The following is a 25,122-nucleotide window of genomic DNA, read 5'->3' on the forward strand; positions in this document are numbered from 1 at the left end:
GATCTTTTTGCAGCTGACTGCCTTTCTGTACATGTTGCAAGAGATTGTCGCGGCATCCAGCATCCTCGGAGAATGTAGAATTAAAGGCAGTTTTAAAGATGGTTATTTGCCTCAAAATTGGGTTATTGTATCTCCAGAACCTCCCCAGAGGCTCTGGGAGACACAAGGTTCAAGAGGGAACACAAAAAGCCTAATTAGGAAGAATATTAAGAGTAAGATTTTCAATTAAAATACTGTAATTGATGGAAACTTGCCTTTAAATTGGTTCCTGGATGAAACCCTGATGGTTCTCACATTGTCTCTTTAAATTTACTCTCCTTTTCACACTTGCATTAAAACACACAGCCACCACCATTCACAGTGATACTGCCCGGCAGTCTCATAATTACAGTCTACACAGCTACCTTGACAGCCACACAAAATGATGTAAATAAAAATTGTTTTCCTTTTTAAGAAGTTCAATTGAGAATTATTTGAAATTGTGGGGGTTGATACAAAATACTGTTGACCCACAAATGTGTTGATATGAGACATTCACATTTAAAAAATCCATGTCGCAAAAAAAGCAAGAAGGTGCCCATGTTATTTGACCAACTTGCCAGAATAATTTAAATATACACAATACACAATACAATTTATTTGTCACTTGAACCTCATAGAGGTTGTTGGAGCCCCTGGCGTGCGCTAGAAAAGTGCCGCAGCCATTTAAGCCACGCCGGGCGATGATGTAAGGTCCCGCTCCAGGTCATCCTCGACCCCCGCTACTCGGGCGGAATAATTTGCCGTTGCGGAAGCCCCGAAAAGCGGTCTCCCAGCAGGGACCCGCAGGCTCCGATATTACTGTCTGCCAGGCCTGCGGTTGGAGCCTCCGAATCTCCGGGGCTCGGGTCACAGCAGCGCATGGGTACATATGTAGGTATGTATGCATTAGTTTTGCTCCTAATTCCCTTTTCAAAATCATTAATATATATGGTAAACAGTTGCAGCCCCAACACCAAGCCTTGTGGCAAAAAAATCCAGAAGATTAGTCAAACATGATTTTCCTTTCATAAATCCATGTTGACTTGGACAGATCCTTTTACAGCTATCCAAATGCCCCATTATTGCATCTTTAATAATTGACTCCAGCATCTTTCACACCACCAAAGTCGGGCTAACTGGTCTGTAATTTTCCGTTTTCTCTCACGCTCCTTTCTTGAAAAGTGGGATAGCATTAGCTATCCTCCAATCCACAGGAGCTGATCGTAAATCTATTGATCGTTGGAAAATGATAATATATATAAATATATATGTATGTGTATATATGCATGTATATGTGTGTAAATACGTATGTGTATATATATATGTTTATATATGTGTATATATGTATGCATATAAATGTATCAATATGTATGTGCATTTGTGTATGTGTGTGTATATATGTGTGTGTATAAATATATATATATGCATATATTTATTATTACTATATAATTATATATATAATTGCCTTTATGGTTTATGTATATCATCTTACAAGACAAATAAATTAATAGTGATGATTTAAATCAAAGTTGCTTCTGATACATGAGAATAAACTATTATCTCTAACTTGCCTCTCACACACAGACACACATTCATATAAATATATTAAATATATATACGTTAAATTTAATTTTTTGCAGTGTGTGTTAAAGCAATACAATGCAAGGGAAACTACACAAAGGAGGGGTCTGTTCCCGCTACAAGATACTTGAGGATCTTTGCTTTGGATCAAAGATTATAGCGGAGCTCTCTAATCTTTGCTTTGAATCACAGCGGGTGGAATACCGGAAGTCGAGTGTCGCTGTAACAAATGGCGGCCGTGACGTTCCGTTGCGTACTACACGTCAGCCCATTGAATTTCGAAGGAGTGGTCTATCTTGTCCCTCTCCAAAGATCCTATAGTAGAGCTCGGCTATAGAATCGTTGGCAGAATCTTTGCGCCCGCCTGCGCCTTCAGCGGGTCGTCCGTCGGCGGTCGCTTGCTCGGTCTGGCAGGGACGGCGAGGGCTAAAGGTGAGTGAGTGCCAGACACACAATGCTCGAGTAACTCAGGGGCTTAGACAGCATCTCTGGAGAAAAGGAATAGGCGACGTTGCGGCTTCTTCACACCCGCGATGGTCTCCGCGGGCCTGATGCGACGCTTTCTCTCCGGAGGGACCCCCATCGTCGCCAGCCTCTGCTGCCTTGTCTGACTGCCGTGTTAAGGGCGCTTCATGTCAGGAGCGGGAGCTGAGGGCTGCGATCTCCTCTGCTCACTCCATCTCCTCACTCCTACTCTTCACTTCGTCCCTCTCTCCCGCCATCTCCTCTCCCCCCCCCCCCCCCCCCCCCCCCCCCATCCCTCCCCCCTCTCCCCCTCCCCACCAACTTGATAGTTGTGGATTTAATGATGAGAATGCATTGAATTTTATGGGAAGGTAGTTGAATATTTGTAAAGAATGTCACTGCTGTTTTAATGTATTCATTGTTGTGGCAAGAGGCTATTACTGGCTAGGCCAGGATTTGTTATCCATTTCTAATTTCCCTTGGGAAAAGGTTGTGTTGAGCCTCTTCTTTAAACCATGACAGTCCTGGTAAAGCTACAAGAAAGTTCAGTACTTGTTAAGAGCAGTAAGTAGACAACTTGTGCGTCAGCAACAGCAAGAAATTTTATAATGTCACACTGCTGTCTGTCCACTATTGCAAAATGTCATTCGTTTCTAAAGAATGATTCACTGAAGAATTACATTCCATTAATTGTTACTCCTAAGCCTCAGGCACACTGTTCTGATTACTCTTTTTGCATTGTATTCTCAGAACTTTTTAGATTTGTTCCCTTACCATTATGTTCTCTGTCTTTTGCAAAGGTGTTCTCTGCATAATTGTACGCTCTTAAACATCAACATTTAGTATCATCATATTATTTGTTACTCATTTGACTCTCATCAACTTTCATGCCTGAATGTTAGACTCTTACCATTCATATAGGATCCATTGGAAAGAGTTCAAAATAATAATTAATGAAACTGCCACGTTTTATTTAACCATATAACAATTACAGCACGGAAACGGGCCATCTCGGCCCTTCTAGTCCGTGCCGAACACGTATTCTCCCCTAGTCCCATCTACCTGCACTCAGACCATAACCCTCCATTCCTTTCCCGTCCATATAACTATCCAATTTATTTTTAAATGATAAAATCGAACCTGCCTCCACCACCTTCACTGGAAGCTCATTCCACACAGCTACCACTCTCTTGAGTAAAGATGTTACCCCTAGACTTCTGTCCTTTAATTATTTAGAATTATTAATTCTTGATTCCGCCATCAAAATTTGCCCATTGTCTATTTAATGCGAATTTCACAATCAGGAGTTTAGTTACTCTTTTGCATTCTTTTCAGAAAAACTATTTTGATCTCTTTTAATCCTTATAATGGTTGTGTAAGTAATCGTATATTTTAAGACTTGTGAGAAAATTGGTATTTTCGGTATATTACGCAGTGGTCACCTGACCATTTTATAAATGCCTTGTATTAACAAACATACAGCTAAGTGAAACTGAAAGGATAAGTAGTTCCAGTTTCTGTTTGAGCAGAAACGAAATCAGTCATCACAACGGACGTGATGTAATATGAATATGAAATAAACTAATATATTTAGTTGAATCAGATATCCATGATTTAATTGTTTTTAATGTGCAATGACAATATGCAACATGTATCTTGTGACTGCTAAAATATTATTTCACATACTCCAGCTTTTGTACTCTATTAGGTGTGCTTTAAATATTGTGGAAATATAAAGGATAAGGGTTTTGGGAAATAAGGTTGAGGGTAGAGCCCGCAAAAAATGAAATGGTCTTGTACAGGCTGATGAAATGGCAGTGCCACCTGATGACCATCTTTTGGCAGTTCCATTGCCAAATTCCTCACTTGTACAAGATGTGTAGGAAGGAACTGCAGATGCTGGTGTAAACCGAAGAAAGATACAAAAAGCTGTAGTAACACAGTGAAAATCAGGCAGCATCGCTGGAAAGAAGGAATGGGTGTTGTTTCGGGAAGAAGGGTCTCATCCCGAATCGTCACCCATTACTTCTCTCCAGCGATGCTGCATGTCCCGCTGAGTTACTCCAGCTTTTTGTGTCTACCCTCACTTGTAGAATCCTGGGCGAATGGATGTGGGTGTCACCAAGAATGAGAACTAGCTAGTATGTGTGGTTGGTCCAGCTACGAGAACCAGGGTATAAGGCTTCCACCATCTTCAAGGTATGAGTAAGCGTGACTGTAGCTCCCTTCATAAAGTACACATGAACAAATTAACGAGAAGCAGAAATAGGTCACGAAGCCCCAAGCATGTTCTCTGCCATTTAATTTTCATGATTATCTCATCTCCACATTCTTGTGGTAATTTTTCACCCCCTTGCTTATGAAGAATTTATCTACCTGTGCTTAAAAGACTTCTCGCCTTATGAGAATGGAAAAAAAAGTCCATCTGACTTAAAAGGTTGACCCAAACCCACTGCAGCGCTAGATTTTTCAACAAGAAGCATACACAGGTTAGGTTTACAATCAGATCATGATTATCTTGAATCGCAAAGGCGACTCTTAATGTGTATGTTCTTTATACTGGATTAGGAATTTCCATCTCCAGACCAGGAATGCATGATTGCGATTGTGTAACTGCAGCAGAAGATGTTAATAGATAATAAAAAGGAGAGGTGGAGTTTTGTTGTCCATACCATTTCTGAGTCATAGTGCACAGGAAGAAACAGATCAAAATATATTTTAGGCACTATCTTAAATCTTCCAGAGAACTGCGAATTATGAATATTTGTAATGCAACAAATGTTATTTTGGGATCAACAGTCATGGATGATTCCAGTTCAGACTTGTATGATGTTAAACCCTCAACATCCTCATCCTCCTCGACCTGAGCGCAGCCTTCGATACAGTGAACCATAACATCCTGCTCACCAGACTCAAAGACCTCGGCATTGAAGGCTCTGCACTCAGCTGGCTCCGTTCCTACCTTTCCAACAGATCCCACTTCATCTCTCTCCACAACCACACCTCTGCTACACCCACAGTCACTCAAGGCGTTCCCCAAGCCTCCGTACTCGGACCCCTCCTCTTCATCATCTACATCCTCCCCCTTAGTCAGATACTCCGCCACTTCAACCTGGACTTCCACTGTTACGCTGATGACACCCAGATCCACCTCGGCACCAAATCCCCCCACAACCCCCCCCCCTCTCCCATATCAACTCTTGTTTGTCAGCTATAAAAACCTGGATGCAACATAATTTCCTCAAACTCAACAGCGATAAGACAGAATTCCTCCTCATAGGCTCCAAAGCCACACTCACCAAAATCAATAACCCCACTCTCACCATCGACGGCACCACTGTCTCCCCATCTCCCCAGGCCCGCAACCTTGGCATGATCTTTGATTCCACCCTCTCCCTTGAGCCTTACATCCGCCATGTCATTAAAACCTCCTTCTTTCATCTCCGCAACATCGCCAAACTCAGACCCTCTCTCACACCTCCCGCTGCTGAAAGACTCATCCATGCCTTCATCTCCTCCCGACTGGACTACTGCAACTCACTTCTCCTTGGCATCAACTCCACCTACATCAACCGACTCCAACTGGTCCAGAACGCAGCCGCCCGACTCATCACCCACACCAAATCCTGGCATCGCATCACTCCAGTCCTCAAACAACCTCACTGGCTTCCCATCACCCACCGGATCAACTACAAAATCCTGATCCTCACCTACAAAGCCCTCCACCATCTGGCCCCCCACCATATCTCACTGACCTCCTCTACCCCTACCAACCCTCACGGACCCTCAGATCCGCATCAGCCGGTCACCTCTCCATCCACAAATCCAACATCCGCAGTTTTGGGGACAGAGCCTTCTCATGGGCAGCTCCCAGGCTCTGGAACTCCCTCCCCCAACTGATCCGCAATTCTGTGTCCCTCACCGTCTTCCAGTCCTGCCTCAAGACCCATCTCTTCACCTCTACCTATCCTTAGCCCCACGTCCCCCTCCCTTTTCATCTGTGCATTAATTGCTTCATATTGTGTTTTGTATTGAAGTCTGTCTTTACTTTGTGTACTAGTCATGTCTCTACTATTTATTTCATTCCCCTTACATGCTTTTCCTCTACCTGCTAAATTTTTGTACGGTGTCCTTGAGACTCTTGAAAGGCGCCCATAAATAAAATGTATTATTATTATTATTATTATTAAACTCTTCGCCTATCTTTACAACTGCACATCATGTTCATCGAAAACTTGAAACGGAAACATTTGCTTACAAAATACTGAACAAATATTGGTAGCTTTTAGTTAAGTTGTATATAAACTGTTATTATGCTATAAGCTGCCGATTATGAAATTTTGAACACTTTTGGGAAACTTGTGGAAATACTGAACTGGTCAGGCAACAGATATTAATTAAAATGTGAATGAAAGTGCAGATATTAATTAATAAAATTCCAGAATCTTCCATTCTTTGTCTCCATCAAAATTATCATTTGATTATGTGCGGTGTCGTGAGCAGTTAACTTTAAAAGTTTGCACATTAATTAGCAGCTCATGATGAATTTTAAAAAATGAAGAAATCGGAAGCCATAAAACCAAACTGTTCCATTAATGAAAGGAGGTGCCTTTTTCTGCTGTTTGTTTATTGTCATGCATATAATTAATAAATAAACCAAAAGTTTTCTAATCACATTAAATATCCCCATTATATTTAGCAATGTAAATATGAAAATTTACAAGTTTTGGAAATATGAGAAAAATAAAATGTTAGAAAGCAGATCAAACGGCATCCAGATAGTGAAACTGCATGAATACTTTAGATGTTCTAATGATTATTTAAATAATCTAATTGTTTCTTGGACGTTTTTGTGGATGCATGTTTTCTACCAACATGCAATTGGACTCCTTGTTCTAGATCTTTCAAAGTCTCTTTGGAGCAGTAAAAGCAAAGCAAATTATTTAGCTTTCCTGACTTGCTCATACCAGATAACTTGATTTCAAATGTTCAATTAAACATAGGCCAACCTGCAAGGGAATAATAGATGCACAGTGGTAGTTTACATTACACTTGCATTGGAGCATGTACATTCTAACCTGCATGTTTGAATAACATGCTACTTAATAAAATAGTGTTAAAATAGAGTTTTTTGCTGTTGTTCCCTACTCCCTCCAGGTCACGGGCGTTGCCCGGCCCTAAATACCAACTCGGGTACCGACCTCGTGACTAGCGCCACCCACACCAAGATGCCGCCCTCTAGAGCTGATGGTTCGTTGTGCCCTTGGGTTGCCACCAGGTGCCACCACACCTTAAATATATCCACTGACTTTTCCTCCACAGCCTTCTGTGGCAAAGAATTCCACAGATTCACCACCCTTTTGCCTTAGAAATTCCTTCTCACCACCATTTTGAAGGTACCATCTTTTATTCTAAGGATCTGCCCTTGGGTGTGGACTCTCATTACTGTAGACATCCTTGCTGAGGCCACTCCATCTAGGCCTTTCATTATCCGGTAGGTTCCAGCGAGATCACTCCTCATCCTTCTAAACTACAGCAAGTCCGGGCCCAGAGCATTCAAACGCTCCTCGTGCATTAACCCAATCGTCCGCAGGATCATCCTCTGGACGCTCACCGAAGCCAGCACATCCTGCCTCAAATATGCGGCCCAAACGGTTTACAATATTCCCTGTGGCCTCACCAGCGCCTGATAAAGCCTCAGCATTACGTCTCCTTGAAATGAATCCTAACATTGCATTTGCCATCCTTACCGTTGACTGCAAATTAACCTTTTGGGAATCCTGCACCAGCAATCCCGAGTCCCTTTGCACCTCCAATTCCTGAATCCTCTCCCTATTTAGAAAGTAGTCAACACCTTTATTTTTTCTACCAAAGTACATGACTGTGCTGTGTTCCATTTGCCACTTTGCCCACTCTTGCAACCTGTCCAATTCCTTCTGCAGCCTCCCTGCTCCCTCAACACTACCTGCCCTTCCACCTATCTTCGTATCATCTGCAAACATGGCCACAAAGCCATCAAATCCCTCATCCAGATCATTAACATATAATGTTAAAAGTAGCAGACCCAACACCAAACCCTGCAGAACATCACTGGCAGCCAACCAGAAAAGCCCCCTTATTCCCACTCTTTGCCTTCTGCCAGTCAGCAAATCTTTTATCCATGCAAGACAAAAATGCTGGAGAAACTCAGCGGGTGAGGCGGCATCTGTGGAGCGAAGGAATGGGTGACGTTTCGGGTCGAGGCCCTTCTAACCATGCTTGTACCTTCTAATGTCATGGACTCCTATGTTTAGCAGCCTCATGTAAGGCACCTTATCAATGGCTTCCTGAAAATCCAACTAAACAACATCCATTGACTCTCCTTTGTCCATCCTGCTTGTTAACGCCTCAAAAACTCCAATATGTTTATCATGTAAGATTTCCCCTTAAACTGACTTTGGCTGATTTTATCATTGCACCAATTACCCTGAAATCTCATCCTTAATAATGGACACAAATTTTACTCACCATAGAAGTATAATTGGCCCCTAATTTCCTTTCTTTTGCCTCACACCCATTGTAAACAATGCAGTCAAATTTGTGATTTTTCCAGTCCTCTGAAACAATTCCTGATGTTTAGTTTAGAGATTCAGCACGGAAGCAGGCCATTCGGTTCACCGAGTCTGCACCAACCAGCGATCCCCACACATTCACACTATCCTGCACACCGGGACAATTTTACATTCTAGTGAATCTTGAAAGATCATTACTAATTCCTCCACAGTCTCTACAACTATCTCTTACCTCTCAGCTACAGCTACCTTGAGATGTAGTCCCTCAGGTCTAAGTGACATCCACTTTCAGACCTTTCAACATCCCAGGCACCACCTCTTCAGCAATAGTGGTTACACACAGTTCTGTCCCCTGACCCTCTTGAATTTGTAGCTCATTGCTTGTGTCTTACACTGTGAAGACCGGCGCAAAAAACGTAATCAGTTGATCCGCCATTTCTCTGCTCCCCATTACTACTACTCCAGTATTATTGTCCTCTTTTGCTCTTGTTAGTATGTTAAGACATTATTTAACATTTTACAAGATACATTTCTCATTAAGGAGCTAGGAAGGGAAAGATAGGGAGAACATGAGCTGAGAAGAGGATTAAATGTTTTGGAAGATAGGATAGGTTTAGCAAACAAATGTTTCTAGAAAACCAATGGATTGAGAAATTTAGAGAGGTCCCAAATAAATAATCTTATCAGAGTGCAGAATAGTCATAGGAAGAGGCAGTGTTGTCATTGGGAGTTAGAAGCACATGAGTTATGCCAAAGGCCAGGATGCTTGCCTATTAAAAGTCACTGATAATTGCAACTGTACAAATAATTGCTTTTAAAGGACTAGTTTAATCCGTTGCAAGCACTTAAAACGGAGCTATGATCTTTTAACAGAATGTTTGAGAATTGCTATCCGGAAGAGGACCGGCAGCATCAAAGATGCTTTCTATTTATTTATTTATTATCTGTCCGTTTTATCTGTTTATTATTTATTTATTTTATTTATTGCTCATATTCTATGTCGCTCTTCTAGGGAGATGCTAACTGCATTTTGTTGTCTCTGTACTGTACGTTGCACAATGACAATTAAACTTGAATCTGAATCTTAGCACGAATATTAGTATTTCAGGCCAAGAAGAAATTTAAAACTTTACATCAAATGTACATTATTCATTTAAATTATTTTTTAAGAGTGCATGACTCCCAACTGGCCTGCATTTTCTTAGAACCAACAAAATGAGAGCAGAAAAATACAATCCTAAATCATGAATAATTGCCTGTGAAGAAGAAACTTCAGATCAAGTGTGTCTATGTTACTAAATGTATATGTAAATGGTAAAAGTAAATGTCAAAGTGCACAGGTGTTGTTGTTTTATTAAACCAATTCACTAATGAAACCTTATGAATGCCTCTCCAATTTGTCAGTGATAATAAAAATTATTAAATGAATGAATGAATGCAAGCGTTATTTAAAACTCAATTTTCAATATTAAAGAATTATTTTAGTAAGTATGCCTCAAATGCCATGTGTGTATTCACTTCCTAAAATGTTTCCCAACAAATAAGGTAATAAAGATAAGTAAACGAGTTATGAATGAATGGTCAAACTTACAATTAGTACCAAATGTTCCCATTGACAAGAAATGGCATAATGTTTCCACGAACAAATAGCTTCTGTTGAATGATTGATATTATATATTAACCTATGAACAAAATTGTAACAGCGTGCTTATTTTTTTTCAGAGTAAAAAATATTTGAAGATCTCTGTTGTAAAATGAACCAAAAAAAGAATAGTAAGTACATCCAGGGGAATTGCTGATGAATGGTATAGTAGACTTTTTTTCTGGCTTTGTTTCTCATTCTTGCCTATTAAAATGTAATGTGGCTTAACAGATCTTCACCGTGAGTTGTGAATTTTGTCAAGATGTTTATGGAATTCTTGCAGCAAGTATAAGGCTTTTCTTCATCAATGTTGTCTGGAGTGCAAATAGGCATAATCTGTGCCATTTTTGTTCATGTTGCAAGCCTGGTTCCCATCTGAATGTCAAGATAGGAAACTGAATTGTCAATTTCCTTGGTCTGTGAAACCATGCTATATCACATTGCTGATATAGAGATTAAGATTTCAGGACTTCTGATAAAGAGATTAATATTTCAGGACTTTGTTTTTTTTTTCTTCTGCCGTTTTCAGTCTTAGATTTGCTAGACATTTGGGTTATTTCCTAATGTTGGTTAACAACAGCATTGATGGCAATATGTTCTTTTTGTGTGTAGGAAAGAACTGCAGATGCTAGTTTAAATCAAAGGTAGGCATAAAGTGCTGGAGTAACTCAGCGGGTCAGGCAGCTTCTCTGGAGAGAAGGAATGGGTGACGTTTCGGGTCGAGATCCGTCAGACCCTTTGTTCGTCTGAAGAAGGGTCTTGACCCGAAACGTTACCCATTCTTTCTCTCCAGAGATGCTGCCTGATCCGTTGAGTTACTCCAGGATTTTGTGTCTACCTGTTCATTTTAGGTGGTCCTAATGACCCAAGACATTTCATAGAAGCATAAAGAGTGGAATAAGCTGGCATGTCATAGAGGAACTGCAGATGCCAAGGACAGGTGCAAATACTGGTGTCATTCAGCAGGTCAGGCAGCATGTCTAGAGAAAATGGATAGGTCTGAAGAAGGATCTCGACCTAAAACTTCACCTTTTCTCCAGTGATGCTGTGTCTTTTGTGTCTGGATTTTGTGTCTACAATAAATTGACACCAACTTTAAGAAAAACATAGAAGAGGTGGCACAGTGGCACAACAGTAGAGTTGCTGCTTTACAGCACCAGAATCCAACGTTCGATCCTAACTGTGGGTGCTGTCATTGCAGAGTTTGTACGTTCTCCCAATGACCATGTGGGTTTTCTCCCACACTCCAAAGATGTACAGGTTTGTAGGTTAATTGATAAATTGTAAAATTGTCCCTAATGTGTGCAAGTTATGGTATGGCGTGATTGCTGGTCGGCATGCATTCGGTGGGTCGAAGGGCCTGTTTCTGAGCTGTATCTCAAGTTTAAACATCTAAAGGGTGATGCAAAACTTAGTCAAAACAGTAGGCTATAACCAAGATATTTAAAGATTGAATTGTGATAAGGGTTTTGGAGGGAATTCCAGAGTTAGTTTGAAAACAGGGCCTAAGAAGCGACAGTGTACAATAAACAGTGTTGAAGGAATATGAAGGGTTTTGGAATTGGAAGAGAACATAGTGGCAAGAAATATTGATGCCATGGAAGAATTTGAACACAAAGCTGAAACTTTGAAATATTGTTGACTCAGAACCAATACCACTGACCTGAGGGGTGAAGCATAAATGGTGTCAATGAAATGAAAGATTGTAGGAATAGCATAGACTTGGATTTTTGGTTTCAGCAATAGAATGGCTAAGGCCTATGATCCTGTTGTCTAGGGTTGTTGCAGGACAAGTTATTTAGAGGCTTGGACTAATTATTGCCAAATCCAATATTAAAAAGCATAAAATTAGATGGTGAAATTTCCAGGTTGGCCAATAAAATTGTGCTGATGGTTCTGTTAATCAAATGTTTCAAGGGATGTGGAGCAAAGATGAGTACATGAAATTCCCTATCACCCATCACTAAATGAATGGTTGGAAGAGTTCAATGGCCAACTCCCAGCTATATTTTTACAGCTCAGACTTGTACGTAAAAGCTACTGATAAAGTATGGTGTGAATCTTTCTGTGCCCCCGTACAAGCACGCGTGGACACATTGTGGGGGGAAAAATAAAATGCATTGTTGATGTGCTTTGTTTCTTTTTCCTTTTCCCTCTTTCAGTGGAAACGGCTGAGATTTGGTGTTCTGATATTGAAACTATTCATGAACGCTATAACCAGCGTTGGCATATAATAAAGATGCACATCTTATGGCCCTATTTATTTGTTCAGAAGAAAGACCATGATCGCTATCTACAGTGGGCTATTGCAGCCAAATTCATAGATCCAGAGTAAGTTTCTACATTTTTCTGGCCCGGTTTCTTTAATCTTTCAGGCCTTTGCATGATCTTGATAATGTGCATTGTAACAATAAATTACCCTTGCTGTTTGCTGAGTGAAGTGTGAGTACCAAGCCATACTTCCAGTTTAAAACAGAAAAGGAAAGGAGGAAAGAGTTTTAGAAAGCTCCAACCATATCTTGATAATATTTTAAAGTTCCAGTTAAGTACATTTGTCCTGCTGTCATTGTTAAAAAAGCAGGTAAATATGCTTGAAGGTACTTGCTCAACAAGATCCCATAAACAGCAATCCAATATTTTCCTTGTGTTGATTGAGGGAAATAATGCTGGAGTTAAGGTCCTTTCCCGAGTTATTCACAAATTCTCCCGGGTTATTTACGAATTCTCCCGAGTTTTCCCCATGATTCAAACTCGCAGAACGTTTGTAACGAGTCCGTAGGAGTCCGTAGATATATTGTAGCGGCTCGTTATGCCAGCCGTAGGTACTCGGGGCATCAGGTAAGTCGGAACGTTTTTTCCAGCCTGATAAAAAATGTCCACGAGTAAAAAAAATTGTCCCGAATACCTACGGCTGGCATAACGAACCGCTACGATATATCCCCATTCTCCTAAGGCCTCCTGCGGACTCGTTACGAACAATCTGCGAGTTTGAATCAAGGGGAAAGCTCGGGAGAATTTGTGAATAACTCGGAAATTGGGACAGGCCCTTAACTCATTGGATCGGGCAGCATATCTGCTGGATAAGAGATGTTTCAGGTTGGAGCTTCAGTAGGGTCCCAAACCAAAACATCGCCTATCCATGTCCTTGACTGATGCCTTCTTACACACTGAGTTATTCTGGCATTTGGTTCGGATAAGTATAGGTCACTGAAGCAGAAATTAAGGCAGGAATGAATTTATTGCAATCAAATTGCTGTTGGGTATGAGGTATAGTATGGTGCTGAGTTAAATTTGGTAATAGTTCTCGAGTTCATTCACAAACTGTTTGGGTGACAGGTGTGCACTAAAACACCAGTACTCTGATGAATTTAGGACATACCATTACAGTGTTGTTCTCTCGGAGCCCAAAGGGATGTTAAGCTGCATAAAATTTGCCTATATTCCACTGCTATTTTTTGAAGTGATTTTCAAAAGTTAAGACATTAAAGTTAATGGTTGTAGATTGCAGCATCTTCAATCTTAATTTTTATTTTCAGGAATTATGACATCTTTGAATTAAATATGATAAAGCTAAAAAATATTGAGCTCCTAGAAGAAGTGCTTCACGCACTAAAGAAACGCAATGTAAGTGCACTTATGTAAATTGAACCTTTGACGGTTGGTTAAAAAAATATGTTCATTTAAATTTAATGAATAAATACGGAATGATTCATTCTGATGCTTTGGTGCAGCAGCATCTGTTTCTTGGGAATTACACAATTCTCCAAACAAGGAAAGGGAAATGGAAGTCTTGGTGGGAGATGGTTGGAAAGCAGCAAGTCTGCCCAGAATTATAATTATTTAGTTTAGTTTAGAGATACAGCGCGGAAACAGGCCCTTCAGCCCACCAAGTCCATGCCGGCCAGTGATCGCCGTACGCTAGCCCTATCCCACACACTCGGGACAATTTACAATTTTTTACCAAAGCTAATTAACCTACAAACCTGTACATCTTTGGAATGTGGGAGGAAACCGGAGCACCCGGGGAAAACCCACACGGTCATGTGGAGAACACACAACCTCTGTACAGACAATCACCCATAGTCAGGATTGAACCCAGGTCTCATGGGAATTTTCATGAATTAAATCCAGGGCAAAGAAATATTCACATCTTGTGTGCATCCATCAAAGTCATGGGTTTTTCTGTTGCTGTGCAAAGTTGTACTGGTTTGCACAGTGAATGATAGTATCCAGTCCTGTCCTGCATTAATGTGGTTGATTGTGTATAACTGTTCTCTGAAATATCCCAAGCAAAGCAATCCCAAACTCAGTAATTTTCCCTGGGTAGAGAATTCTAAAAGTAGAGGGCATAAGCTTAAGGTGAGCTGGAAGAGATTTAAGATGGGCCTCAGGGAACTTGAGTTGTTATGAACTCTGTACTTCCCTTTATTCCAGTGCAGTGAGTTGCTAGAGGAAGCTATACAAGTGGATACAATTATCACTTTTAAAAGATATTTGGATAGATATATGGGTAGGAAGGATTTTGATGTTTCTGTGCCAAATGCAGGCCAATGGGGTTAGCCCACGGCACCTAAACCCAATCCCATTTTTATCCCTATCACACTTTTTGGCTTTTTATCGCTGGGCTTTGTCCAACCATCTGCCCATCAAAAGCCTCCTCCCTCATCTATATCCACTATCACTCGCCAAGCTGCCCATGCTCTCTTCCATCTTTCTCTCTCCTCACCCCCGCCAATCTGAAGTGTCCCAACCCAAAATGTCACCCATCCATGTTCTCCAGAGAAACTGACTGACCCGATAAGCTACTCCAGCACTTTGCGTCTTTTGTTAAAAATCATATTTAATGAAACACTTGCTATTATTCAATTGTTAGTCATAGTATCATACAGCACAGAAACCGATCCTGCAGCTGACCAAGATGCCCCATCTAAACTAGTCCCACTTGCCTGCCTGTGGCCCATATCCCTCTAAACCTTTTCTATCCATGTACCTGTCTTTTAAATGTTGTTATTGTACCAGCCTCGACTCTTCTATGGCAGCTCTTTCTCCACCCTCTGTGTGAAAAAGTTGCCCTCTGATTCCTATTACATCTTTCAACTCACGCTTTAAACATACATTCTCTGGTTCTTGATTTCCCATACCCTGGATAAAATACCTGTCCATTCACCCTATAAATTCTCGCGATTTTAAACACCTTTAGTAAATCATCCCCATGCCTCCTGTATTCCTAAGTACTAAGTTTTATTATTAAAGTTACTGCAAGTGAATTTGGGAACCTCAATTACATTTCAACTTTTCTTTTGTAGCACTCTATAACATTTCTGGAGCGTTTATTGGACTTGTTGGATAAAGTAGATGCGGTAAGTAAAATAACAAAACATTGAATTTTAATGCAATAGATTGTTAATCTTTATCTGTTTGAACAAGGAATGATGTGGTTTTGTTCTAGCCCAAATCATAGCATTGAATAGAAATTTTAAGAGGATCTTATGAATTTTTGAATACTTCAGGACATTTTGTTGCTGGAATTATCGTAATGGGCATTTGGGTGTCAACCATTTATTGAAGTAACGGAGGTGATGTTAAGAAACCCTCTTTTTACTTGTTTAGTTACAATAGGTAAATCAGCATCTATGTGAATATCCTTTAGTGAAATATGTGTAATGTATATTTTTTCTAATAAAGACTTAGATTTTAAATAAAAAATATATAAATTCATGCCAAGTCACTTTTATTTACCCACCACAAGCTATTACAAGCTAACCTGCCTAGCCTCTTGTATTTTAAACCACAGCAAGCTCTGCAGTACTCCCACCTCCCCATATTCCTGAAACCTTAACTACCTCTAAATTTGGCAACTTGTTTGTTCTTTCCCATTCTCCCCATGATTGACAGCCATGAGCTGTCTTGTCCTTGGACTTGAAATTTCAATCCTGAAAATCCATGGCTTCTCAATCTATTTTTCCCTAGAAAGCATTCTTTAAAATGACAACTTTACCAAGATGATCTCTATCCAAAATGCCTTTGGATACTTGTGCTTTTGTATCCCTTGGATATTTCTTTTCATTTAGTGTTAAATACATACTATGTTTGATAACAAGCTCTATTTATATGAATGCATTTGGGATACATACTTCAAAGGTGGGAGGAGAAGAAAAATGTAATTTCAGTCCAGTTCTCACTTTTTTTCTTTCTACAGATTAATTGTGACCTTGATGAGGCCATTGCTATGATAGAAAAGACGGAAGAAATTAATGCCTTGCAAATGGAGGTGAAATCTGGAACAAGACGTTCCAGAATGGCAGCTATTGCAATTGGGTGTTTTCAATGTAAGTAATCTTAATGGGGAAATAATATTAGATGCTGCAAATTATTGCATTTTTTTTCCATAGTCATTGAGTGAAATTATTTGGTTTACTTCTTTGCATCTTTTTGCCAGTAACTTTAAATCTGCGACTGCTTACCAGGAAATAGAATTTCTCTATTCTTTTCAAAAACTTCTCGCCATATAAAAACCTCCATTAGGTTACCCATTGACTTTCTCTGTTCCGCAGCCAATAATCTTAACTTTCTAATCTTTATCCCTGGTAAACCGCTTCTTGTATCTTTTCTACGACCTTCATATCTTGTACCCAGTATCAACCTCAATAATCCATCTGAAGCCTAATCTCACATTTGTAAAAGACAAATTAGATTTTTCTATTGTAGCTTGCTAAGCATGCTCTGTATGACTGAATTTCCTAGTGAGAACTTCCTCAGGAAGATGGCTTCATTGGAGATTAGCTCATACTCAGAATTGGCTGTCAAGATTGTGTTATTATTTTCAAATATGCCAAATATGACCCAAAAACTACGTAAATCATTTGCAGCTTCTCTCTCCACTTAAATTAACGGAGTCACTGAAGTGTGAGTTTAGCTGGCAGATTATCCAGTGCCGTAACTGGGAATTATAAAATTCATGTTCCATCACTGAATTCAATGGGAAGTCTGGCATCAGAACATGAATGATTCGGTGGCTTTCAGCTGTGTTGACTTGTGAGATTAATTCATTTCAAATTATTTCATGCAGAACTGGAGGGTGCTTTTGTGAAAGTTTGGACCCTGTCATATTCTAAACCATTGTAATATGTATTTTTTATCAATTCGTCTTGTCAACTTTTAAAGATTTGTTTACATGGACACTGGAGTCTCTTTACTTTAAAAAAAATAAATAAAAAATTGCAGTGTATTTCCACAATTTTCTTCCTTTCATGCTGAACTACAAGGTCATAATTCGACCATACAATTGCACTGCCAGTGTTATGCTGAACTATACTCAGCTCTGTCTGCTACATAGGTATATCTTGTGTAGGCTGTACATTTTTATATTCCAGATCATTTCAAAAAAAGAAACTGTAACAGAGCTAAAATAGATATTTGGTGCACACTGCGGTGAACCATATTCTGCTCTAAAAAAAACATTCTACTGCCACCCTCTGCTTCTGGCTCTCTTCTGCCGATTCTTCAATGATTTGTTGGTGTCTTAGACTTGTCCCAATGGAAAGTTCTTGACCTGAAATGTTAATTCTGGTCTCTCTCAATAGATGTTGGTTGAGTGGCTGTGTTTTTTCTGTGGGGGGGAAAAAAAAGTGCAGGTCCTGGAAGTCTAATGTTAAAACAGAAAATGCAATAAATAGGCAGCAGATCAGACGGCATCTGTAGGAAGAGAAGCAGAGTGTACATTTCAGGCCGGAGACTCTTGGTGAGAACTGAAAAAGAGAGAAAAGAAGCTTGTGAAGCTATAGCAACAGAAGAGGAGGGGGATGTCTCTGAAACTGTGATTTGAGGAATGAGGAATTAAAGTGGCTGGCAACAGGTCACCCCTGTGAACTGAACGCAGAGTGAACACCCAATCCACATTTGTTTCACTTCACTTCTCAGCCAATTTAGCTTAGAATATTTTGTGGGACATATCTCCGCCACTTAACTTTAGATAAAATTTTACGGCTTATTTTATCTTTTTTTTCCTCACAGATGCATATTTTCTTAAGCTGTTTATGTGTCCTGAAAATCTTCCTCATATAGTACCAAACATAGATGCCGAGGTATGTAAAAAGGAAAAGGTTATAATGTAAGGTTTTGCTCTGCAGAAACATAGAAAATATGTGCAGGAGTAGGCCATTCGGCCCTTCGAATCTGCACCGCCATTCAATATGATCATGGCTGATCATCCAACCCAGTATCCTGTACCTGCATTCTCTCCATACCCCCTGATCCCTTTAGCCACAAAGGCCACATCTAACTCCCTCTTAAATATAGCCAATGAACTGGCCTCAACTACCTTTTGTGGCAGAGAATTCCAGAAATCCAGAGAGTGTGAAAAATGTTTTCCTCATCTTGGTCCTAAACGATTTCCCCCTTATCCTTAAACTGTGACCCCTTGTTCTGGACTTTCCCAACATCGGGAACAATCTTCCTGCATCTAGCCTGTTCAACCCCTTAAGAATTTTGTAAGTTTCTATAAGATCCCCCCTCAATCTTCTAAATTCTAGCAAGTACAAACCAAGTCTATCCAGTCTTTCTTCATATGAAAGTCCTGACATCCCAGGAATCAGTCTGGTGAACCTTCTCTGTACTCCCTTTATGGCAAGAATGTCTTTCCTCAGATTAGGAGACCAAAACTGTACGCAATACTCCAGATGTGGTCTCACCAAGACCCTGTACAACTGCAGTAGAACCTCCCTGCTCCGATACTCAAATCCTTTTGCTATGAACGGTGACCTTCTCATACCTCACTACTTTGACATTATTGCTGAGGAAGCATTGTACTTTATTTCATTGCATTTATTTTGGAATATATCTGTGAACCCTTTTTATTAAGAAACCTAGTGAAATATTCAATGATTCAATGGTACATTGCCGCCACATGTACCAAGGTACAATGAAAGTATTTGGTTTGCATAAAATACGCAAAGTACACAAAGATTTGCCACGTTTCTGGCACTGACAAATTTACAAAAGTACTCAGACTCATTTGGCCTCATTTGCACAAAGATTTTTTATATTGCAAAATAAAGTTGAGGTAAAAATTTGGATGCAAGTCAACAATTATTGTGAATTTACTGGTTTAAAGATTAATGTTCAGGTTGAAGCTTTTTAAAATGTAAAATAATTGCAAAAAATGGTGACAGCAGATCAAATCTGTCTGGTCATATTGCTGCCCTCTGGGCTTGATGGTGAATTCAGCAGTTAGCTTTCCGTCTGAGTGTGCAGAGCTCCGATCGCCTGAGTCTGAAGAAGAGTCTCGACCGTCACCCATTTCTTCTCTCAAGGGATGCAGCCTGTCCCGTTGAGTTACTCTGCCATTATGTGTCTATCCGATCATCTCACCTATGCAATAATTTTTAGTATCTACTAAATTCAACCTACATTGCCACTAATTGTTATGAAGTGGTCTTTAAGGGGCACATTTTGTGTTTCTATGGATGCATATATTACAGATAGAAACTTTTTAAAGCATAATTCTGAAATAAACTCAAATGCATCCTATTCTCCTGGATGATTACCGAGTATAACACAATCTGGCACTTTGCTTATGAAACTACACAAAGGTTTGGGTGTTGCAGTGCTCGAGGAGACTGACGTGAGCAAATCTCAAAAATTACATCACGGCTGATTGCCCACATGCAATCCTGTATTAACATGTATTAACAAAAACAAGTGCTTAGAAATTTGAATGCATAATGGTTTTTAAGCATCATTCAACTGGAAATTAATTCTGTTTTCCCTGGTATGAAATTCTAGGTTGAATTGTGGCACTTCAAAAATTCTACAGGAACTTCCTGACTAGAACCACTATTGTGTCCCTGACGTGCACGAGATGATATCATTCCTTATGCAACATATCCATTTGTTTTGGGTATCTGTCATTGGGCACTCCCAGCTGTTGAGAACACTGTCATGTTCTCAACAGTGAAGCATCAGATTGAGATGCCTTTCAGCAAAATGATTGATTTATCTTGGAGGGCTATGCCCTCATCCTGGTTCTAATCTTCTTTCACCCCACACCCCTTTCCAACCCTGCAGTTACAAAGTTCCTTCTTGCATAAACCATGGTCTCATAAAGCACTTTGTGACCCTCCCTACTACCTCCTCTGCACCGCCCCCCCCTTCTCCTCACCCGTCCCAACTGATCACATCCCATCCCATCACAAGTCCCAACTGATGGCCTCGTGCATTTTCTTTCCTCCATCCTGATGCACAGCGCTCCAATTACCTTGCCTATACAATCCAGAAGAAACATTGAATTACATATATGAGGTTTCATCAATTGTTTTTTAGAGTTTTTCAGCAGTCAATTGTTTTTTAGAGTTTTTAAACATGGGTAGCCACTGCTGCAGCTAACACGCTGCTTAGTGTGCAGTGGAATAACAAGGCAAAATGTTTTTGGTGAGACAGTCAATCAATCAATCAGATTTATTCATCACATACACAATAAAGTGCAGTGAAATGAACTTGCCAGCAGAGGTATAATAAAAAAGAACACACAATTTACAATAAAATGTAACACAAATATGGTGTTACATTACAAATATTCCGGTAGGCGGCGCGACTCTGGTCAGCAGCGGCCTCTGCAGCCTGTCCGCGTTTTTATTATTTTTTGTCTGTGTTTTCATGTAGTTTTTGTTATTTTATGTTGGTGTGTGTGTGTGGGGGGGGGGGGTGGGGTGGAAGGGGGGGGGGGGAAACTTTTGAAATCTCTCCCTGCACTGGGAGACCCGACCTTTTCTCGTCGGGTCTCAGCTGTCGTTGGGGCCGCAACGAGGAGCGGCCTCCAACAGGAAGAAGCCGGGGACTCGGGTGCCGACTCACCTCACCGTCGTGGAGCTGGCCGAGACCGGAGCGGGTGGAGCGGTGGAGGAGCGTTGCCGCTGCTGCTGCTGCTGCTGAGTCGGAGGCTGCTGCTGCGGGTCTGCGGACGGCGGCACGGGGAGCCCGCGGCTCCCTGGAGGGAGACCGCTTTTCGGGGCTCCTGCAACGGCGACTTCTCCCGCCCGAGTTGCGGGGTCGAAGAGCTCCTGGAGCGGGGCTTAGCACCACTGCCCCGCGCGGCTTGGAATGCGGGACTTTGCGAGCGCACGCCGGGGGCTCCAACATCAAGACCCGGTGTGCGACCTCGCACCACCCGGCGTGGCTTCAATGGCCGCGGGACAATCGCCATCGCCAGCCGGGGGCTTTGACTTTGACTCTGACATCGGGGGGGAGAGAGTGCAGTGGAGAGATAAGTTTATTTGGCCTTCCATCACAGCTATGTGATGGATGTTTATGTAAAATGTAATTATGTTGTGTCTGGGGTCTATTTGTGTGTAATGTATGGCTGCAGAAACGGCATTTCATTTGGACCTCCAGGGGTCCAAATGACAATTAAATATACTCTTGACTCTCTCTTGAAATATCCACCCCATCATCCACCACAGTGAAGACCCTAAAAAAGAATCCTGATATAGTGCAGTTCCAATGTTGTTGCATTTTTTTTAATATGGGGGACTGCTGAGATCTAATTTAGATTTACATACCGTGCCCTCCATAATGTTTGGGACAAAGACCCATCATTTATTTATTTGACTGTACTCCACAATTTGAGATTTGTAATAGAAAAAAATCACATGTGGTTAAAGTGCACATTGTCAGATTTTAATAAAGGCCGTTTTTATACATTTTCATTTCACCATGTAGAAATTACATCAGTGTTTATACATAGAGCCCCCATTTCAGGGCACCACAATGTTTGGGACACAGCAATGTCATGTGAATGAAAGTAGTCATGTTTAGTATTTTGGTGCATGTCCTTTGCATGCAATGACTGCTTGAAGTCTGTGATTCATGGGCATCACCAGTTGTTGGGTGTCTTCTGTGGTGATGTTCTGCCAGGCCTGTATTACAGCCATCTTTAGCTTATGCTTGTTTTGGGGCTGGTCCCATTCAGTTTTCTCTTCAGCATATAAAAGGCATGTTCAGTTGGGTTCAGATCGGGTGATTGACTTGGCTACTCAAGAATTTACAATTTTTTTTTTAGCTTTGGAAAAACTCCTTTGTTGCTTTAGCATTATGTTTGGGATCATTGTCTTGCTGTAGGTTGAACTGCCAGTCAATGAGTTTTGAGGCATTTGTTTGAACTTGAGCAGATAGGATGTGTCTATACACTTCAGAATTCATTATGCTACTACCATCAGCAGTTGTATCATCAATGAAGATAAGTGAACCAGTACCTTCAGCAGCCATAAATGCCCAGGCCATAACACCACTGTTTCACAGATGAGGTGGTAGGCTTTGGCATCTTGGGCAGTTCCTTCTCTCCTCCATACTTCGATCTTGCCATCACTCTGATATATGTTAATCTTCATCTCATCTGTCCACAAGACCTTTTTCCAAAACTGTGGTAGCTCTTTTAAGTGCTTCTTGGCAAACTGTAACCTGGCCATCCTATTTTTGCCTCGAACCAGTGGTGTAACCCCTGTATTTCTGATCTGTTGGACAGGTGTTTGGGGATTTTTCTTTATTATAGAGAAAGTTCTTCTGTCATCTTCCTTGTTCTTCTGGAGGTCTTCCTTGGCCTGCCAGTACCTTTGCGATTAGTAAACTCACCAGTGCTCTCTTTCAAAACTCTTTAGATTCTGGAGTAGTTCCTGAAGATTGGCGGGTAGCAAACGTAACCCCACTTTTTAAGAAGGGAGGGAGAGAGAAAATGGGGAATTACAGACCAGTTAGTCTAACATCGGTCGTGGGGAAACTCCTAGAGTCAGTTATTAAAGATGGGATAGCAGCACATTTGGAAAGTGGTGAAATCATTGGACAAAGTCAGCATGGATTTACGAAAGGTAAATCATGTCTGACGACTCTTATAGAATTTTTCGAGGATGTAACTAGTAGCGTGGATAGGGGAGAACCAGTGGATGTGGTGTATCTGGACTTCCAGAAGGCATTTCGACAAGGTCCCACATAAGAGATTAGTATACAAACTTAAAGCACAAGGCATTGGGGGTTCAGTATTGATGTGGATAGAGAACTGGCTGGCAAACAGGAAGCAAAGAGTAGGAGTAAACGGGTCCTTTTCACAATGGCAGGCAGTGACTAGTGGGGTACCCCAAGGCTCAGTACTGGGACCGCAGCTATTTACAATATATATTAATGATCTGGATGAGGGAATTGAAGGCAATATAGGTATCTCCAAGTTTGCGGATGACACTAAGCTGGGGGGCAGTGTTAGCTGTGAGGAGGATGCTAGGAGACTGCAGGGTGACTTGGATAGGCTGGGTGAGTGGGCAAATGTTTGGCAGATGCAGTATAATGTGGATAAATGTGAGGTTATCCTTTTTGGCAAAAAACCTCGAAAGCAGCTTTTATTATCTAAATGGTGGCCGATTGGGAAAGGGGGAGATGCAGCGAGACCTGGGTGTCATGGTACACCAGTCATTGAAGGTAGGCCATCTTTAGGTGCAGCAGGCAGTAAAGAAAGCGAATGGTATGTTTTGTATATTTATTGCTTTCATTGCAAAAGGATTTGAGTATAGGAGCAGAGAGGTTCTACTGCAGTTGTACAGGGTCTTGGTGAGACCACACCTGGAGTATTGCGTTAGCATTATGTTTGGGATCCAAATCTTGCTGTAGACATTATTGCCATCAGAGAGGGAGTTTTGAGAAGGTTCACCAACCTGAGCAGATAGGATGTGTCAGGACACTTCAGAAGAAATTATGGATACTACCATCAGGTTTTGTATCTCAATGAATTTAGAACCATTACCTTCAGCAGCTATATAGCCCAGGCCTTACACCAAATTCTTCACAGATGGGTTGGTAGGCTAGATCAGGAAGATTGTTCCCCTTCTCTCCTCCAGTCTTCGATCTTGCCATCACTCTTAAGGATAAGGTTAATCTTCATCTCATCTGATGACAAGACTTTTTTTCACACAAGAGTGGTAGCTCTTTAAGAACTCTCTGGCAACTGTAACCTGGCCAGTCCTATTTTTGCTATAAACCAGTGGGAGTTACCCCTGTATTTGGCCCTGTGGCTAAGGGGATCAGGGGGTTTGGAGAGAAGGCAGGTACGGGATACTGAGTTGGATGATCAGCCATGATCATATTGAATGGCGGTGCAGGCTCGGAGGTCTTCCTTGGCCTGCCAGTACCTTTGCGATTGGTAAACTCACCAGTGCTCTCTTCTTAAATGACTCCAAACATTTGATTTTGGTAAGTATCAGGTTAGGCTGATGTCTCTAACAGTGTTATTATTGTTTCTCAGTCTCATAATGGCTTATTTGACTTTCATTGGCACAACTTTGGTCCTCGTGTTGATAAACAGTAATAAAAGTTTCCAAAGGTGATGGAAAGACTGGAGGAAAGACTAGGTGCTGAGAGCTCTCTTATACCTGCAATAAGGAGGCATTTAAACACGCCTGAGCAATTACAAACGCCTGTGAAGCCATGTGGTGCCCTGAAATATGGGGGGGGGGGGATATGTATAAACACAGCTATAATTTCTACATGGTGAAACCAAAATGTATAAAAATTGCTTTAATAAAATCTGACAATATGCACTTTAACCACATATGATTTTTTTCCTATTACAAATCTCAAATTGTGGAGTTTCGAGGCAAATGAATAAATGATGTGTCTTTGTCCCAAACATTATGGAGGGCACTGTAATATATGCATCAAATATGTAATAATTTGATATTTCATTTCTATTATTGTCTCCAAAAAAAACGCTTGAAGACTTAGAGTGTATATTTGCATAAAGCAGGAATGCTGGTAATGGTTTTAAATATGGGGAAAACATAATATTTTCTTTAATGTTCTACATTTGTTTAACATGAGAATCTCAAT

The 25,122-nt window shown here is 40.8% G+C and overlaps 1 protein-coding gene across 1 annotated transcript in view; it reads left to right on the top strand.

Moving 5' to 3' along the window:
- Positions 1-1,788: 1,788 nt before the first annotated feature.
- Positions 1,789-25,122, top strand: part of ttc3 (tetratricopeptide repeat domain 3) — a 76,694-nt gene continuing 53,360 nt past the window's right edge. Inside the window, 7 exon segments of the mRNA XM_055645131.1 lie at positions 1,789-2,034; positions 10,341-10,391; positions 12,423-12,591; positions 13,797-13,884; positions 15,567-15,620; positions 16,460-16,589; positions 18,274-18,344. Of these exon segments, the coding sequence (XP_055501106.1) occupies positions 10,373-10,391; positions 12,423-12,591; positions 13,797-13,884; positions 15,567-15,620; positions 16,460-16,589; positions 18,274-18,344 (531 nt within the window). The 5' untranslated portion in view covers positions 1,789-2,034; positions 10,341-10,372.

This window comes from Leucoraja erinacea, chromosome 13 (assembly GCF_028641065.1).
Source record: "Leucoraja erinacea ecotype New England chromosome 13, Leri_hhj_1, whole genome shotgun sequence".
Lineage (NCBI taxonomy): Eukaryota > Metazoa > Chordata > Chondrichthyes > Rajiformes > Rajidae > Leucoraja > Leucoraja erinaceus.